Source organism: Pipistrellus hanaki (genome assembly GCF_964339955.1).
Source record: "Pipistrellus hanaki genome assembly, chromosome: 16".
Lineage (NCBI taxonomy): Eukaryota > Metazoa > Chordata > Mammalia > Chiroptera > Vespertilionidae > Pipistrellus > Pipistrellus hanaki.
This window is the reverse complement of record NC_140518.1, coordinates 13147967-13166900: the sequence shown is the minus strand read 5'-3', so window position 1 is coordinate 13166900 and position 18934 is coordinate 13147967. Positions and strand designations below refer to the sequence as shown.

At 63.3% G+C, this 18934-nt stretch overlaps 1 protein-coding gene across 3 annotated transcripts; it reads right to left on the bottom strand.

Moving 5' to 3' along the window:
• Nucleotides 1-501: 501 nt before the first annotated feature.
• Nucleotides 502-18733, bottom strand: ITGA2B (integrin subunit alpha 2b). Of its 3 annotated transcripts, XM_084863403.1 has the most exons (30): nt 18126-18731; nt 16073-16194; nt 15888-15985; nt 15611-15776; nt 13733-13782; nt 13613-13658; nt 13291-13419; nt 12498-12545; nt 11722-11765; nt 11546-11611; nt 11396-11448; nt 9770-9981; nt 7717-7899; nt 7416-7461; nt 7235-7339; nt 7098-7153; nt 6855-7006; nt 6595-6720; nt 6172-6239; nt 5879-6026; nt 4660-4752; nt 4333-4412; nt 3930-4010; nt 3715-3811; nt 3468-3620; nt 3242-3367; nt 2587-2700; nt 2147-2248; nt 1806-1922; nt 504-829 (listed from the first exon to the last, which is right to left on the bottom strand). In XM_084863403.1, exons 1-30 carry the CDS (start codon nt 18311-18313, stop codon nt 770-772), a joined length of 3129 nt encoding a protein of 1042 aa, XP_084719529.1. In that variant the 5' UTR covers nt 18314-18731; the 3' UTR covers nt 504-769. The 3 variants fall into 3 exon arrangements, with proteins under 3 accessions (XP_084719530.1, XP_084719528.1, XP_084719529.1); XM_084863404.1 differs by lacking the exon at nt 3930-4010 and having other exon boundaries at nt 502-829; nt 18126-18733; XM_084863402.1 differs by having other exon boundaries at nt 502-829; nt 15888-16194; nt 18126-18346.
• Nucleotides 18734-18934: the final 201 nt, after the last annotated feature.

Genomic DNA, 18934 nt, shown 5'->3' with positions numbered 1-18934 from the left:
GGGAAGGTGCCAGGCACATAGTAGGTGCTCAATAAATATTTATTGGACACGTGAATCCACAAGTCTCTCAGGGCTCCAGGTGGATCCCCCGCCACTATTTCCTGCTCCAATCTCAGTGCCCTCCCTCCTGGCCCTCCGGGTCTTCCTGCCTGGCGCCTATTTCCTAGCTTCTCCTTGGTGGGGAGAAGAAACAGTCACTGCCTTCCTCAGGAGGAGGGCTTAGCCTCCCTCTGCCCCTTCTCACTCTGAACACAGCTTTAAAGGCTTTTTAAAAAATGGGAGCTGGGGAGAACATGCTCTTTTCGTGATGTTTATCTCTTCAAAATCATAAAATAATGTTTAAAGCTGCCCACCAGGGACCCTGCCTGCCGACTGTGCCATCCTCCCCGCCATCCTCAAACACCTCCATCCCCTCACCTGGAGGCACTGCCCCCCTTCTCCCTTGTCCCATCCCCACGTTTACCCCTGACACCCCTCAAAGACAGTCATCTGCCCTTTGCCCTCAGAGATGCTGTCTGCTCACATGTCCAGCAGCCCCAGGTTCCCTCTCCTCCCCTAACCCCCAAAGGAAGCACACACTGGGGTGGGGGCTCAGCTCTTTATCTGGCAGCAAGAAAGGAGGTGGCCCGGCTCTGCTGGGAGGGGGGGAGACATCAGGAGCCTCCATGGAGCAGCTCCAGCCTGCGGGCGAGCAGAGCTGGGGGCGCTCGGAGAAGGGGCAGAGCAGGCATCACGGCCGCCTTCCTGCAGGACAGCGCCTGGTGCACCATCACTCCTCCTCTTCATCGTCTTCCTCCAGCGGGGGCCGATTCCGCTTGAAGAAGCCAGCCTGGGGGAGCACAGGGCCAGGGCCAGGTTACAGGGATGACCCTGGGCCCCGGGGCAGCACTGGAAGAAGCGATTGTGGGAGCAACCAGCCAGCCAGGAGGTCCTCCCCTGGACCAGCACAAAACATGGCCCCCGCTGTTTGCACACATGAAGGCCTCTCCCCATTCAGGGATAATAGATGTAACCATTTAAAAACAGGGTTTGCTTTTTCTTCCCTGAATTTTTCTTAAATACTGAAGATTGTGTCTCTAGATGACTCAAGTGCATGAAGATACATACTTATTTTATTATAAGTCTAAAGTGTGGTTTTCCCTAAGAGCACCATGTTTCCCAGGGCGGGGCACCTGAGTGAGCTTGAGACCAGCCCACTTGTTCTCCAGGCACAGAGGAGAGGGGCCCGCAGGGCCTCAGAGGAGCAGGGGGCAGGGGGCAGGGTCTGGGTCAGACCTGACAAAGGGCAGGGGGAGGCGAACCCTGTCCTCCACAGCAGCCAGGGAGCCCCTGGAGGCAGGACTCGTTCCCCAGACTTCCTCGCAGGGGCGATGGGTCTAAGGGACTTAGAACCCCAGGTGCCACCTCCTCCCGGAGTCTGTCCCTCCCGGGAAGAGTCCTCTGGAGAATGAGTCCAATAACGGAGATGCAGCCCTAGCCAGTTTGGCTCCGTGGCTAGAGCGTCGGCCTGTGGGCTGAAGGGTCTTTGGATTTGACTCCTGACAAGGACACATGCCCGGGTTGTGGGCTCGATCCCCAGGAGGGGGCGTGCAGGAGGCAGCTGATCAATGATTCTCTCTCATCATTGATGTTTCTATCTCCCTCTCCCTCTCTGAAATAAAAATATATTTACAAATAATAATGGAGATATACATCAGTTGGGCTCTGGGGTCACCCACTTGGACCCCTGCCTCTCTCGGCCTCCCTGGGTGGGTGGGCAGGGCCACGTCTGTGCCCACCAGGGACCCTCCCTCCCTCTGCCTCACCTTCCACATGGCCAGGACCAGGAGTGTGAGCAGCAGCAGGCCGCTCAGCACGCCGAGCAGCACCCACCAGAGCGGAATGTCCCGCTCCTCCAAGGCTCGAAGCAGCTGCGTCTTGACCTGAGGACACACCGGCATGTGTCCTCAGTCACCGTGTGTCCTCAGTCACCTGGACACCTGCTTCTCCCCAAAACCCAAACCCGTGGGGTGGGGACCCCTAGCCCAGCCACCTACCAGTCTGACCCAGGAAGCCCCGCCCTCCTCCCACCGGAAGGACACAAGGCATGGCCAGTGGGTCCTGTCCTGCAGGACTCCCCTCCCTGACAGCACTCTGCCACACTCACCAGGGCTTCCCCGCGGGGCAGGCGGAGGGCGGGCACGGTGTAGGGCAGGGAGGAGACATTGAACCAGGCCTGCGACTGCAGCACAAACTGATCCAGCGGCCTCTGGATGGGGTGGGGGAGCCATTCACACAGGCCTATTGGGTGCAGGAGTCCCAGCTCCTGACCCCCCAACCCGGGGAGCCTGCCCCTGCCCTAATCCCATCCCCTTCAAATTAAACCGTCCCCCGCCCCCGCCAATGGACAATTAATTAAAAAAAAAAAAAAAAAAAAAGAAAAGAAAAGAAATCAAAGTAAACCTGGTCTTTACTTTCCTCCCGCTCCCAAAGCCCCGCCTCTCCACAAAGCTTGCTCAGGCCACGCCCCCGGAAGACCCTGCCCCCAGAAGACCCCGCCCCCATTAGGCCCCGCCCCAGAAGGCCCCGCCCCAGCGCCACGCCCACCTGGCGGAGGCTGGGCAGCCACAGGACGGCGTGCACCGTGACCATGGCCCGCTGCCCGCGCTCCATCTCCTGCAGCTCACACTGCACCACGGTGCAGGGCGCCGAGTCACAGCTCTGCGGGAGTGATTAATTAGTTAGATGGGTGACTAATCAGTCCCCAGCTCCGCCTGACCTGGCACCCCTCACCCCAAGGATCCGGCACAGAGCGGGTGGGGAAGCGGGGTGTGGGTGCGTGTGTGGGAGGGGCGGTCAGGGAGCTTGGGCCTCCCCTCAGGAAGGGCCTCAGATCCAAACTCCAGCCGTTCTCTCTGGATGGAGTTGTTCCCAGGGCCTCCAGGGGGAGGGCGGAAGAGGCGGGCCACCGCACAGTATTCAATAGCTGGGACTTTTGGCGGGTATTCATTCGTTTGAATGTGCTGGGACTCCTGAGCTCAGGAGCCCAGGTATAGGGGACGGTTAGGTTCAGGGCCTCAGGTCTGGTAGGGTTAAAGAAATGCCAGTGCCCCCGCCCCGCCCCGCCCCAGACAGAGACCAGCACAAACGGACAGCGGACAGCCAGAGGCCCACATCACTCGCAGGCCCTCTGCCTCCCATCCCCCACCCCCGGGGCTCCAGGGAGAGGAGACCCCATTGGGAGACCGCAGAGCCTGCTCACCACAAGAACTGGATCCTGAAGCCTGGATGGCTGCTTGGATCCTGACAGGAAGGCCTGCCTGCGCTCCCGCTTGTGGTGGCCCCGGGAAACGGGGGAAGGAGCTGGGGTGGGCACCCCCAAGTCCAGCTGGGGAGGCAGAGAAGCTGTCAGGTCCCACCCTCTGCCCGTCTCCCCCAGGTTGATGGGCTGGGACCCCCCCACCGCCCCTTCTTCCACCCAGGCTCACCTTGAGGGGGTTGGGAGAGGGCTGTGCGGTGCACTGAAGCCCCCCCTGAGGCTGTATGTCCAGGATGTAGAGCAGGTCGGAGGCCTGGGACTGGCCAGGGAGGTGGATGCTGAGGTGGAGGCCGCTGACAGTACTCGGGCCATTGTTGTGGAGCTGGTGGGGGCGGTAGAATAGTAGGCGGCTCAGGGCCTGGACTGTAGTTCCGGGGACCCTTCCACCCCAGCCCGGGCCCAGGGCTCCTCCCTACCTCATAGGTGTGCTCCACTTTGGGGCCCAGGGTGTCTGAGACGTTCTCCCTGTTGCCTTCTTCTGCCCCCACCACCAGGAAGGCTGGGAAGGAGCTCCTGCAGGGGGCCAGGCTCCCGGCGTAAGCGTGAGCCCCTGACGTGCTGTGGGAGTCCCCCCAGGACCCCTCAAACCCCGGGCTCTGCCTGCCTCTCCCTGTTCCTCCCCAGGCCTCACCCTCGAAGCTCCACATGGGCGTCCGCACGGACAGGCACATCCAGCAGCACGGCCTCGCTGTTCGGGTTCTGGCTGTTCTTGCTGGAGGCGGGGGGGGGGGGGGGGGGGGGGGGGAGGAGGCGAGGAGAGGCGGGTCAGGGACACCAGCCCGGGAACCTCAGAACTCTCCGGGGGCGGGCGAATTTGGGGGGGCTCAGGAAGACCTAATACTTTTTTTTTTTTTTTTTTTTTTGCCACGCAAAGGTTTGACCTGGGAAGGAACCTCTTTTTGGGGCTCCACGACTCAGAAACAAGTCTCGGCGGAAGAAAGGAAATAGGAAAGTCTGAGGAGCCGGCCACCCAGAAGACCCTTCTGCACGGAGGTCGCCTGAGTGTCTCCGCATCCGGCGCTCCCGGCCCGTACCTCCTGATCTGCAGCCAGAAGGACACGTGCTCCCCAGCCTCTTCCAGGTTCTCCACACTCACCAGCATGGTGATTCCTATCTGAGAGACCGGGTGGGCCCCAGTCACTGACCAAAGGCCCCCTCTGGGCACGGAGTGTGGCCTCCAGGCCCCCTCCCCCACGCCACTGTCATGATCTCCGTTTTACTCAGAAGCCCACTCCTCCAGGAGGCACGGCCAGGGAGTGTGAGGACCCGGCCCGGCCCAGGCTGCCTCCAAACCCGGCGCTGGCACCGGCTGTGGGGAGGCCCTGGCGGAGGAGGCCCTGGCGGAGGAGGCCCTGGCTCACCCCGGCGTTCCTCTTCATGGGGTTGCCCAGTTCGCACAGCACCACCTTGGTCTCGTTCTCCTTCTTCTGGTTGCAGACCAGCCTCTCGAAGCCCTGCCAGTGGGTAGTTCCAAGAAAGGGTTTGGTTAGAGCAGCCCAAACGAACGGAAGCTCCTCGGAGAGCCTGGGAAAGACTGAGCCAGCGCGGGAGGAGGGCTCTAGGGATGGGGCACGAGGGACTGTTACATTCTGCTTACCTATCACTCTAGCACGTTATCATTCTTTATGATTTTTCGGTAGTCACACCCACTAAACGTTACATAGACTATGATGCCATTGTTAGAAACGACCTCAACAGAGTAAAGAAATATGTGGCTCTGGCCAGGTAGCTCAGTTGGTTAGAGCGTCCTCATGACACACCAAGGTTTCGGGTTTGATCCCTGGTCAGGTCACATACAAGAATAGACCAATGGGCCGTAGCCGGTTTCGTTTAGTGGACGGAGCATCCGCCTGCAGACTTAAGTGTCCCGGGTTTACTTCAGGTCAAAGGACATGCCCGGGCTGTAGGCTCGATCGGATATTTCTTGTTTTTTTTTAAGAATCTACCAATGAATGCATAAAAAAGTGGAACAACAAATTGATGTGTCTCTCTCCCTCTCTAAAACAAACAAATAAATGCGTGTCTGTCAATGTTGAGAAAAAAGACTAGAAGGAAATTGACCAAACTTTAACAGAGGTTCCTGTTAACATTTAGTTCCTGAGCCTTTTTTTGTTTCTTAATCCCCATTGGAGGACATATATTATTGATTTTAGAGACAGGGGGAGAGAGAGAGAGAGAGAGAGAGAGAGAGAGAGAGAGAGAGAGAGAGAGAGAGAGAGAGAGAGAGAGAAACAGACATCAATTGGTTGCCTTCCGTATATACCCTGACTGGGGATCAAACCTGCAGCCTAGTTATGTGTCCTGACAGGCAATCGAGCCCACAACCTTTTGGTGTACCGGGCGATGCTCCAACCAACTGAGCCACACCAGCCAGGGCTTCCTGAACCATTTTGATGTGAGTTTTATAATAAAGTTCTTGAATTTTGGATCATTAGCAAGTAATCCTCTTCCAAGTAAAAAAAAAAAAAAAATGAAAAGATCACAGCTCTTACAGCAAAGCATGGGCAGTGGGGTTCTCTGGGTGGGGAAGGCCTGTACCTCCAGGTCCCAGAACCCCCTTCTCCGGGGGGGGGGCCTCACCTGGACGTTGCTGACGGCCCGCATGTAGTGGGCGCCGTGGGGCAGGTGCACGGCCAGCTCGGCCTCGTAGGCCCCTTCCCCCTCGTTGGCTGCGTCGATCTTTAGCTCCAACACATTATCGGCTCCGATTAAGAGCGGGGCGTTCTTCCTGGAGGGAGGAAGGAGTGAGAGGCTGTGTCCAGGCCCAGGGTCTGGAGGAGGAGTGGGGAGGACAGCGTGTGGGTGTGTGACACCCCCGCTGGGGAGGAGGTGTCATCGGCAGGCGGCCCGGGAGGGCAGAGGGGGGGTCTCACACGCTGGCGGCGAGCTGAAGCTGGGGCACACACAGGTCGTCCTCCCCGCAGTCCAGGATGATGCGGGTCTGGGGGGCACATGAGGGCATGTGGGTAAGTTGGGGGCAGGTGAGGTTAGGGGATGAGGACATCTGAGAACGAAGGAGTGTTGAGGTGACATCGGGGCTTTGGGGTTTGGGATGATGTCCTGGTTTAGGTGATGACACTAGAGTTTATATCAGAGTTTTGGGGTGACGTCAACCCCTGGGGTTTAGGGGACATTGAAGTGTTGGGGTTTCCATTAGGCTTTAGAGCGACGTTAGAGATTAGAGGTGACATCCAGGTTTTGGGGTTCATATGACCCCTTGGACACTAACCCTAACCCTGACTGTCTGGCAGGGGCCCTTTCCCTCCCTGGACTGAGCCTGCCCCCCCCCCCCCCACCTGCTCCTGGACGTGGGTGTCTCCATGCAGCACAAGCGCCGGCGCGAGTCCGTCCGCCTCCGGCTGCAGGGACACGTTGACGCTGAGCACAATGGGACTCAGCTTGTCCCGGAAGTCGGCCTCGTCCTAGGGAGGGGACAGGAGTCAGGCCATGGTGCTGCCGTGTTCCCTGCCGCTGACCGCCCCGGGCCGCAGCGCCCAGCCGGCACCCAGGGCCGGCGAGCCGCTCCACACCCAGCCCCGCCGTGCCCGGCCCGTACCCGGAGGAAGGCCGTGGTGGTGTGGCAGATGGGGCTGAGCCTGCCCCCCAGGTCCAGGTGCAGGGTGGTGCCCGCCTGCTGGGAGTTCAGCAGCAGCACCCTCCGGCCCTGGCGGGGCTTCTGCCGGTCCAGCTGCAGCTCGGCGTTCAGGCCTGGCAGGGCCGGCAGGGAGGGTCAGGGTCTCCCCGGCCGGCCTGCAGGGGCGCCCGGCCGCCTCCCGCCTGCGCCCACCCTGCCACTCACGCAGCTTCTGAGGAATGTTGTGTCCGGTGGCTCCAACACACACCTGGATGTTAAAGCTGCAGAGACGTGAGTGGGGCTCAGGGGTCAGGGCCCCTGAGGTCCCAGATCCCGCCAGGCCCTGCCCTCCGTCTCCTCACCAGCTCACGGGGGCATTGGTCTTGGGCAGGACGCAGTCCTTCACGGCAGGATTCAGCGAACCTTGCACCAGCAGCTGCACAGTGGCCTTCACCACTGGCTGAGCTCTGGTGGGAGGGGGTTGGCTTGCTGTTGTGGCCCTTCCTGGCCTCCTGCCCACCCATCCCCGGAGTCAGGGCTCACCTGTACACAGCCACCCGGTCAGCCCCATATGCGCCCACCAACAGGTCTGCGGATGTTGGAAGGAGGTCAGAATTGGTCAGCGGAGAGGGCATGAAGTCCCCATCTCCCCAGGGATTCCCAAATCACTTCCCCCCTTGGAGGTTTGACCTGGCCACCCCCCTCTCTGGCATCTCAGCCCCACAGATGGGCCAGAGCTCGCAGGGGGGCACCGGGTCAGGCACAGGCCCCTGGCTGTGTCTCCTGGCATCTCGGGCGAATGCTCGCGGGCTCTTTTTGTTTAGCGGGAGGCGTTCCCGGGCACCTGGGTATCCATTGTCATCGATGTCTGTGGCACCTCGCAGGGAGAAGCCGAAGCCCGAGCCCGAGGAGAAGGGGCTGTCCAGGACCTGGGAGGGGCGCGGGCTGAGCCCCTCGCTCTGACCCAGGAACACCTGCACTTGGCCCCGACCACTGGGACCCCCATAGGGGGCGGCCACGGCAACATCTGGAAGGAACAACAGAAAGAGGGGCTGTTTGTCTCCCGTCTCCCCAGGTGGCCCCGTAAACTCCCAGGAGCTCTTACTCCGGGCAGACCCCGCGGACCAGGGGAGAGATACAAAGATCTGGGTCAAGAAGGCAGTTGCCTTATCTGGTTTGGCTCAGTGGATAGAGCATCGATCGAGCTGTGGACTCAAGGGTCCCAGGTTCGATTCTGGTTGTGGGCACATCCCCAGTAGGGAGTGTGCAAGAGGCAGCTGATGGATGTTTCTCTCTCATCGATGTTTCTTTTCTTTTCATATATATAGAGAGAAAGAGAGAGAGATAAGAGAGTCAGAAACATCAACGAGAGAGAATCATTGATCAGCTGTCTCCTGCACACCGCCCACCGGGAATGTGCCCACAACCAAGGTACATGCCTTTGACCGGAATCGAACCTGGGACCTTTCAGTCCGCAGGCCAGCGCTCTATCTACTGAGCCAAACCAGTTTCAGCTCATCAATGTTTCTAACTATCTCTTCCTCTCTGTAAAAAATCAATAAAATATATTAAAAAAGAAGAAGGCAGCTGTCCTGTCCTTCAGGAGTTTACAATTGGGTCAGAGAGAGACCCATCAAATAGGATTATTATAAAAACAGTAGCCTTAGCTGGTTTGGCTCAGTGGAGAGAGCGTCAGCCTGCGTACGGACTCAAGGGTCCCAGGTTTGATTCCAGTCAAAGGCATGTACCTTGATTGCAGGCACATCCTCAGGAGGGGGTGTGCAGGAGGCAGCTGATCGATGTTTCTCTCTCATCGATGTTTCTAACTCTCTGTCACTCTCCCTTCTTCTCTATAAAAAAATCAATAGAATATATTTTTTTAAAAAGAGAGAGAAGCAGCCCAACCCCTTTACTGTAATTCCACACGCTCCCATCTGACCCTGGAATAGTTGTCCGTCCTTGGCCCTGCTGCTGGGCTTAGCATCCCTCCGCATCCCCCGGCATTGAAGGGCCCTCCTCCAGCTCTCCCTCCACCCTCCGCTTCCCCACAGGTCACTTTCCTTCTCCATACTCTGAAATTAAAACAGCCTTCCCTTGACCCTCCTCTCCTTTCAGTAATTTTTTTTTTCTCTTTCACAAACTGGTTGAAGGAGCTGGTTGCACTGGCTGCCTCCAAGTCTCCATTTCCATCCATACGTTGTCCCCGGCATTTTGGTTTCTATCCCTGCCCAGCCCTGAATCAGTTCTTGTCGCTGTCGTCAGCTGTCGTTGTCGCTGTCGCTGTCGCTGTCGCCAGCGACCTTCTTGTTAAAACCACGGATACTTCTCCAGCCCCACCTGGCTGCGCCGCTCAGAAAATCCTGGGCCTCTGACTCCTTCCTCTGCTTAGAGGACGCTCTTCCTTTGCGTTTGGGCCATCAGATCTCGTTTTCTCCTTCCCCTCTGGACAGTCCTCTGTCTCCTCTCCAGACTCACTTCCTCTGGGAGGCCCCTCAGTGCTCTTGCTTCCCGGGGCTCTGGCCTGGGCCCCTCCTCACATCACAGGCTCCCAGGCCCCCCGCCCCGCCCCTATTTCCCGTTCAGACCTTTCTGGTGGAAGTACACTCACCTGTGCTGGCATATGTCTGCCTAATGGGGCAAGTCCCTCAGGACCGAACAGGTCCAGAGCTGAACTGCTGACACCTCCCATATCACCTAAATTTGCTGTCTAGCCTGAGGAGTCCAGGCAGTGAAGGATCCCCCCCCCCCCCCCCCAATTTCTTTGCCTGGACGAATGCGAACAAATCCGAGTCCGTTTGCTTGAAGCTCTCCCTGGCTCCTGCGGCCTCAGGTCCGACCCCCGGACCTCACTGCGGCCGTCAGCCCCCCGGGCAGCAGGGGGCCCGCTCCTCTCTTACCGTTGTAGCCATCCCGGTTGAGGTCTCCCAGAGGCGCGATGGCTGAGCCAAATCGCCCATAGAGCTGGGTGCCAGTCAGGAGGAGGCTGGGGGCGCCCAGCGGGAGGGAGCCCCGAGGCTGCAGGAACAGGTACACGCGCCCCACCTCGGCCAGCTTGCGGTCCGCGCGGCTGTCCATGTACAGGGGTGCGCCCACCAGCAGGTCGTGCCTCCTGCGGGCCGCGCGGTTACGTGGGGGTGGGGAGGGGTGAGGATGGAGTGGGGGGTAGGGGGTGGGGTGGGGGAGGGGTGGTGGGGGTGAGGATGGGATGAGGATGGAGTGGGGGATGGGGTGGGGTGGGGGAGGGGTGGTGGGGGTGAGGATGGAGTGGGGGATGGGGTGGGGGAGGGGGAGGGGTGGGGTGAGGATGGAGTGGGAGATGGGGGTGGGGGAGGGGTGGGGGATGGGGTGGGGTGAGGGTGGGGTGGGGTGAGGATGGAGTGGAGGATGGGGGTGGAGGAGGGGGAGGGGTGGGGGTGAGGATGGAGTGGGGGATGGGGTGGGGGAGGGGGAGGGGTGGGGTGAGGATGGAGTGGGGGATGGGGTGGGGGAGGGGTGGGGGATGGGGTGGGGTGAGGGTGGGGTGGGGTGAGGATGGAGTGGAGGATGGGGGTGGAGGAGGGGGAGGGGTGGGGGTGAGGATGGAGTGGGGGATGGGGTGGGGGGGGAGGGGTGGGGTGAGGATGGGATGAGGATGGAGTGGGGGATTGGGGTGGGGGAGGGGGAGGGGTGAGGGATGGGTGGAGTGGGGGTGGGGTGGGGGAGGGGTGGGGGATGGGGTGGGGTGGGGGAGGGGTGGGGGATAGGGTGGGGTGGGGGAGGGGTGGGGGTGAGGATGGAGTGGGGGATGGGGTGGGGTGGGGGAGGGGTGGGGGTGAGGATGGAGTGGGGGATGGGGGTGGGGTGGGGGAGGGGTGGGGGTGAGGATGGAGTGGGGGATGGGGGTGGGGTGGGGGAGGGGTGGGGGTGAGGATGGAGTGGGGGATGGGGGTGGGGTGGGGGAGGGGTGGGGGTGAGGATGGAGTGGGGGATTGGGGTGGGGGAGGGGGAGGGGTGGGGGTGAGGATGGAGTGGGGGATGGGGGTGGGGTGGGGGAGGGGTGGGGGTGAGGATGGAGTGGGGGATTGGGGTGGGGGAGGGGGAGGGGTGAGGATGGAGTGGGGGATGGGGGTGGGGGAGGGGTGGGGTGAGGATGGGATGAGGATGGAGTGGGGGATGGGGTGGGGTGGGGGAGGGGGAGGGGTGAGGATGGAGTGGGGGATGGGGTGGGGTGGGGGAGGGGTGGGGTGAGGATGGGGTGAGGATGGAGTGGGGGATTGGGGTGGGGGTGAGGATGGGGTGAGGATGGAGTGGGGGATGGGGTGGGGGAGGGGGAGGGGTGAGGATGGAGTGGGGGATGGGGTGGGGTGGGGGAGGGGTGAGGGATGGGTGGAGTGGGGGTGGGGTGGGGAAGGGGTGGGGGGGTGGCTAGGGGATGCTCAGGGCCAGGCCACCGGGGGTGAGGGCTGGTGGAGGAGGAGCCTAGGGCGGTTCAGACTCCGGTAACTGGGGACTCGGCTGGGTAGGGTTGGGGCGCCCCTCCTCACCCGTCCCCGTTGACGTCAGTGACGGCCACCGAGTGCCCGAAATACGAAGCCACCTGCAGGAGGAAAGGCGAGACGCCCCTTAACTCCCGCCAGACCCCCTCCCGCAGTCGTCGCCCGCTCCCCGCGGCGTGTCCTGGGCCCCGGCCGCACCTGCTCGCCGTGCACGCGGTGCAGCGTCTGGTGCAGCGCCCGGTGGTTCCAGCGCAGGATCTCCACCTGCGGGGGCGGCGGTGAGGGCGCCCCCCCACCGACCTCTCCCTCCCACCGCCCCCCGGGGGCCAAGGGCAGAGGCGGGGCGCATTCAGGGCAGGGCCAGGGGCACTCACGGCTCCCAGGGTCCAGCTCCAGGCGGGGGCGCCGAAGACATACTCTGGGGAGGGCGGCCCAGCGATGAGGTTTGGCCCCTGCCCCCGCCATCCCCTCCCGGGGGGGGGGTGCTCCTCCCGGGCTGGCCCCCCGGCCCCCGCCATCCCCTCCCGGGGGGGGGGTGCTCCTCCCGGGCTGGCCCCCCGGCCCCCGCCATCCCCTCCCGGGGGGGGGGGTGCTCCTCCCGGGCTGGCCCCCCTGCCCCCGCCATCCCCTCCCGGGGGGGGGGGTGCTCCTCCCGGGCTGGCCCCCCGGCCCCCGCCATCCCCTCCCGGGGGGGTGCTCCTCCCGGGCTGGCCCCCCGGCCCCCGCCATCCCCTCCCGGGGGGGGGGGTGCTCCTCCCGGGCTGGCCCCCCGGCCCCCGCCATCCCCTCCCGGGGGGGTGCTCCTCCCGGGCTGGCCCCCCGGCCCCCGCCATCCCCTCCCGGGGGGGTGCTCCTCCCGGGCTGGCCCCCCTGCCCCCGCCATCCCCTCCCGGGGGGGGGGGTGTGCTCCTCCCGGGCTGGCCCCCCGGCCCCCGCCATCCCCTCCCGGGGGTGCTCCTCCCGGGCTGGCCCCCCGGCCCCCGCCATCCCCTCCCGGGGGGGGGGGTGCTCCTCCCGGGCTGGCCCCCCGGCCCCCGCCATCCCCTCCGGGGGGTGCTCCTCCCGGGCTGGCCCCCCGGCCCCCGCCATCCCCTCCCGGGGGGTGCTCCTCCCGGGCTGGCCCCCCCCCCGCCCCTAAAGGGGATCTTGCCTGTGGTGTTGAGGTTCCCGTCGAACTCGCCCACGGCCACCGAGTACCCTGAAGGCCCAGAGCCATTGGCTTTTGGGGGGCAGAGCGGGGCGGGCGGAGGCGCTCAGACCCCCCTCCCGTGCAAAGCTGCTCTGTGTGCGCGGGACCGGGGGCCGGGAGGCCGAGCCCTGGGGCGGGGGGGGGGGCAGAGGCTGGGCTGCCTGGGGCGGGGCGGGCGGGCGGGATGGAGGGGAGGGGGGACCCGGAGTGCGGGGGGAGGCCCCGCGGGGGGCGGGGGTGGGAGTTGGGCGGAATGGGGGGGCGGGGTGGGAGTTGGGCGGAATGGGGGGGCGGGGTGGGAGTTGGGCGGAATGGGGGGGCGGGGTGGGAGTTGGGCGGAATGGGGGGGCGGGGTGGGAGTTGGGCGGAATGGGGGGGCGGGGTGGGAGTTGGGCGGAATGGGGGGGCGGGGTGGGAGTTGGGCGGAATGGGGGGGCGGGGGAGGAGTTGGGCGGAATGGGGGGATGGGGTGGGAGTTGGGCGGAATGGGGGGGCGGGGTGGGAGTTGGGCGGAATGGGGGGGCGGGGTGGGAGTTGGGCGGAATGGGGGGGCGGGGGAGGAGTTGGGCGGAATGGGGGGGCGGGGTGGGAGTTGGGCGGAATGGGGGGGCGGGGTGGGAGTTGGGCGGAATGGGGGGGATGGGGGGACCGGGGGAGCAGAGGCTGGGCCGCCTGGGGCGCGGGGCGGGCGGGCGGGCGGGATGGAGGGGCGGTGGGACCGGAGTGCGGGGCCCCGCGGCGGGGGAGCGGGTACCCCGGTAGCCGTCGAAGAAGGCCGGGTCGCTGGAGTCGAAGGTGAGGCTCTGGGTGCTCACGTGCCACAGGAGGGTGCCGGGGCGGTAACTCCGGAAGATGTCCGCGATGGGGGCCCGCGCCAGGAGGCCTGGGGTGTGGGTCAGGGGTGTGAGCTTCCGGGGTCCCCCCAGGCCGAGGGAGAGAGAGGAGAGAGAGAGAGAGAGAGAGAGAGAGAGAGAGAGAGAGAGAGAGAGAGAGAGAGAGGAAAGGGAGAGAGAGAGAGAGAGGAAAGGGAGAGAGAGAGAGGGAGAGAGAGACGGGGGAGAGACACACAGACATACCTAAGAAAAAGAAGCCGCCGGGGGCCCCGAGCACCAGCTCTCCGGCCTGGAAAGGAAGCCAGGGGTGAGGGCCCTGCTGGGAGCCGCCCTCTCGCCCCTCCAGACGGGCTCGCTCCTTGCCTGGGTGACGGCGGCGCTGAAGCCCACTTCACAGTAGCGCTTGTCTTCCCCTGGAGGGCGGGGGAGGGTCATTGGGGGCGGGGAGGTCACCGGGGGCGGGGGGAGGGTCATTGGGGGCGGGGAGGTCACCGGGGGCGGGGAGGGTCACGGGGGCGGGGAGGTCACCGGGGGCGGGGGGAGGGTCATTGGGGGCGGGGAGGTCACCGGGGGCGGGGAGGGTCACGGGGGCGGGGGGAGGGTCATTGGGGGCGGGGAGGGTCACCGGGGGCGGGGAGGGTCACCGGGGGCGGGGAGGGTCACCGGGGGCGGGGGAGGGTCACCGGGGGCGGGGACGGTCACCGGGGGCGGGGGGAGGGTCACCGGGGGCGGGGAGGGTCACCGGGGGCGGGGAGGGTCATTGGGGGCGGGGGAGGGTCATTGGGGGCGGGGAGGGTCACGGGGGCGGGGAGGGTCACGGGGGCGGGGAGGTCACCGGGGGCGGGGAGGTCACCGGGGGCGGGGAGGGTCACGGGGGCGGGGAGGGTCACGGGGGCGGGGAGGGTCACGGGGGCGGGGGAGGGTCACGGGGGCGGGGAGGTCACCGGGGGCGGGGAGGTCACCGGGGGCGGGGAGGGTCACCGGGGGCGGGGGGAGGGTCACCGGGGGCGGGGAGGGTCACCGGGGGCGGGGAGGGTCACGGGGGCGGGGAGGGTCACGGGGGCGGGGGGAGGGTCATTGGGGGCGGGGAGGTCACCGGGGGCGGGGAGGGTCACCGGGGGCGGGGAGGGTCACGGGGGCGGGGAGGGTCACGGGGGCGGGGAGGGTCACCGGGGGCGGGGAGGGTCACCGGGGGCGGGGAGGGTCACGGGGGCGGGGAGGGTCACGGGGGCGGGGAGGTCACCGGGGGCGGGGAGGGTCACGGGGGCGGGGAGGGTCACGGGGGCGGGGAGGGTCACGGGGGCGGGGAGGGTCACGGGGGCGGGGAGGGTCACGGGGGCGGGGAGGTCACCGGGGGCGGGGAGGGTCACGGGGGCGGGGAGGGTCACGGGGGCGGGGAGGGTCACGGGGGCGGGGAGGGTCACGGGGGCGGGGAGGGTCATTGGGGGCGGGGAGGTCACCGGGGGCGGGGAGGGTCACCGGGGGCGGGGAGGTCACCGGGGGCGGGGAGGGTCACGGGGGCGGGGAGGGTCACCGGGGGCGGGGGAGGGTCATTGGGGGCGGGGAGGGTCACGGGGGCGGGGAGGGTCACGGGGGCGGGGAGGTCACCGGGGGCGGGGAGGGTCACGGGGGCGGGGAGGGTCACGGGGGCGGGGAGGGTCACGGGGGCGGGGAGGGTCACGGGGGCGGGGGGAGGTGGAGCTGCGCTGGCCCTAGCCGGGTGGCTCAATGGGTTGGAGCATCCTCCCCATTCGCCAAGATTTCCGGTGGATCCCGGTCAGGGCCATACAAGAACCAACCAGTGAATGCATAACTAAGGGGAGCAGCACACCGTGATTGCCTCCCGGTCTTTAAAACCAACCAGTAAAATAACAAAAAGTAAACTCTTGCCCGGGCGGGGCGGGGCCCGGGATGACAGGGGGCGTGGTCCGGGTGACAGGGGCGGGACCAGGGGTGGCAGAGGGCGGGGTCAGGGTGACAGGGGCGGGACCAGGAGTGACAGGGGGCGGGGTCAGGGTGACAGGGGCGGGGCCAGGGTGATAGGGGGCGGGACCCGGGGTGACAGGGGCGGGGCCAGGGTGATAGGGGGCGGGACCCGAGGTGGCAGGGGGTGGGGCCTTGGCTGCTGGTGGCTGGCGGGTGGAGGGCGCGGCTCGGAGCGGGCAGTGCGGCGGAGGGAAGGCCAGGGGCGCTGGGAGAGGGTCGGGAATGAGGCCCGGGCGCTGGGAGAGCGGAGCTCACAGTAATTTTGTGTTCGGTGGTCCCGGCTCATGGTGTTGTCCCGGCACGGCGAGAACTCGGCGCGGCCGGCGCTCTGCAGCTGCGCCAGGAAGCAGCCGCCCACGGGCGTCTTCTCGGCCTCCCCCTCCTTCTCCACCACGTTCCAGTGCAGCCAGGGCGCGCAGGCCTGGGGCCGCGGGCGTGGGGAAGGCGGGACAAGGGTTCCATGTGCCCTCCCTCCCAGCATGTCCCTGCCCCCCACCACTCCGGGCCTCCCGACCCGACCCGCGCTGCCCACCACAATGTGGTCCTTCCAGCTGACGACCGACGCCCCCAGTCCTTGCCCGGCCTTGAAGGTTTGGAAAGTCTGGGAGCCCACTTTCCGGGTCTCATCATCTGGAGGGCACAAGAGGGACGGGGCGTGGCAGCCCGGCTGCCCACGCTCCCTCTGGCCCCTCCCTCCCCCCCTGGCCCGGGGCTCACTGAGGTCGAAGAGCAGAGGAGAGCACGGGGCGCCCTCGGCCCGCCAGGGGCACAGGAACACGCCGCCGGTCTCCTCTTGACTGCGGCCCTGGACCCGCGGGGCGCCCACCGCGATGGCCACGCTGTGCAGGAAAGCTGCGTGAGCACGGAGCGCGCTCCGGGCACCCACGTCCCAGTGCCCCGCAGGAAGCACTCCCCTGAAGGGGGACACTGGATCCCATGTCCTTAAAGAGATTTCAGACCCTAGAGGCCAATCTTTTCACTTTATGGTCCATGAAATCGACTCCCAGAGGGTAAATGACATGCCCCAAACCCAGAGAGTTAAGGGAAGGCTGGATTTGGTATGAATACAAGGGGTTTGATATCCTTGCTGAAAAAGACATCCTAAGCTCCGCATCCTCCTCCCCCCCCCAAAAAAAGCCAGGGGGGTTTATGGGTCTTAGAACCTTAAACTGTTTCCAGATGCCTTTTTGAGAGCTAGGTGTTTTTTTGTTTTGTTTTTTCTGTTAATCCTCACCTGGGGTATTTTCCCATTGATTTTTAGAGAGTGTGGGAAGGGGAGACACACACACACACACACACACACACACACACACACACACACAGAAACACTGATGTGAGAGATACACTTCAACTGATTGGTTACCTTCCACCAGGGCCTGGGATGGAGCCTGCAACTCAAGGTACCTGCCCTTGACTTGAATTGAAGGTCAAGGGAAGCTAGTGGGCATCTCTAAAGGGGCGAGGGGGGGGCGGGGAGTAGGGTGCTGATATTGCTGAGGGCCCTAGCAGATCTAGGTTCAAACCACAGCTCTGCCATATGAAAATTGGGGACAATACCAACCAATTAATGCTTCTAGAAGTAAGTGAAGTAAATGTATGAGGGATTCAGCATGGTACCAGCCAAATAACTCATAATGGCTGCTCAAAAAATATGCTGAATAATGAGGGATGTTTAAGTAGTGCCTATGAAACCACTAGCTGTGGATAGAAGGAGAAAAGCAAAAGTGGCTGGAGGAAGGAGTTGGGCTGAGTGACAGCCACGGCCACACAAATACCCTGGGAGCTCTGCTACCAGAAGGACCCTTCGGAACTCTTCCCAGTTGAGGTGAAAGGGTTGGACCCTTACGCCTCTCACCTCCCTCCATATTCCTCATCGGTCAGTCCTTAGCCGCAGGTCACAGTGGGAAGGGGACTGGACTTTGGGGGCGGCAGCTTTCTTCTGCAGAGAAAATCCACCAAGGGGCTGAGACTTGAATGCTGTCTGCCATTGCCACTCCCCAAAGCTGGGGCGCACCGTGTCGACCACAATAAGGAACCAGCTAAGGGTAGTTATTATACAGAGGAGGAACCAGGACTCTCACCTTGGCAATCTGACCTCACAGCCTGATTAACCCCAAGCCCAATATTCCATTGCTTCTTTTCAACGATCTATCATTTTTATGGGGAGGGGGGAAATGGAGTAGAAAAGCAAGGTGGGTAGATCATTTTGCAGTTCTGCAGGTCAATTTGCAGTTCTGCACACTCCTGAGTTTTTTTGTTTTTTTTTTTTAAATATATTTTATTGATTTTGTATAGAGAGGAAGGGAGAGAGAAACATCGATGAGAGAGAGTCATCGATCAGCTGCCTCTTGCACACACCCACTGGGGATATGCCCGCAACCAAGGTACATGCCCCTGACCGGAATCGAACCCAGGACCCTTCAGTCCCCAAGCCGACGCTCTATCCATTGAGCCAAACCGGTCCCAGCTCCTCTCTGAGTTTTGAGGGGATGACAGTGGAGTGGGACCCTTGGAGGAAAGAATAAGGTATCAACTTTTGTTCCGCCTTTGCTTTTGCTGTAGTTTCAATGTCTAACTCCTCTTTGGTGCCCCCTTCATACACCCTCACCTGAGCAGGTTCCTCCCCAGGATTCCTAACAAGAACTCAGCACAAATAGACCCTAGAAGTCACTTTGCCCAACCTCTATCACACATGGGGGACTTGAGGTCCACAGAAGCAGTAATGGGAGAATCTTTCTCTCTCCCAACACCCACACTCCCCCAGGCTTACCTCCCATGGCTGTCCTTGTAGAAGTCCAGAGAAAACCCAAAGTGGCTGCCATTGGGGCCTGTGTAGAAGGTGAGCCGCTTTGGGTCCAGGTTCAAGGCCCAGGCTGCAGGGGCAGCACCAGGTCCCCAGAGCACCTGCACCCACTCCAGAAGCCAGAGGGCATGGAGTGGACACAAAGCTCTGGCCATCTTCCTTCTCCCTCAACCTCCTTGGGAGTAATGGACTAACTCCTTCCTCGTCCTTTCAGTTTCCACCACAGGAAGTCTTTTCTTATCAAATGTACTCAACAGGGCAGTTGGCCCTGGACCCATTTGGTTTCTAGGATTGCCAGGAAGGGAAGGGGGTGAGGCCACTTTGGGGGTGGATGCTGAGGGCTGAAAGCCATGACTCCTCCCTTTTCCTGAGAGTAGTTTATCGCCAAGTCTTGTTGGTTGGTTCTGCCTCTCAACTATGTCTCAGGAATCTTCATGCCATTTCTATGGCCACCATGCAAATCTTCACACCATTTTACTCTCCCATCAGGGCTTTCTGCTTAGGATAGTAAAACCTGAACTAGCTGGTCTGTACACCTCCACTCTAGCTCAGTTCTATGGCCCCTCTTCCTCCCACACAGCTGCCTGCACTACTGTGGCACATGACTTGGTTAGCGGTGGGGGTAGGAGTAAGGAAGCTGCTGGCTCCTGATAAGACCTGGGCTGCTATATCCTCTTCGATAGGGCACCTATCCACTTCCTCTTAGGGCCTTGGGCAGCTTCAGTCAGTCATATTGGTGCAGGAGCTCCCTCACTCTTCCTCCACCTCAAGCCAAG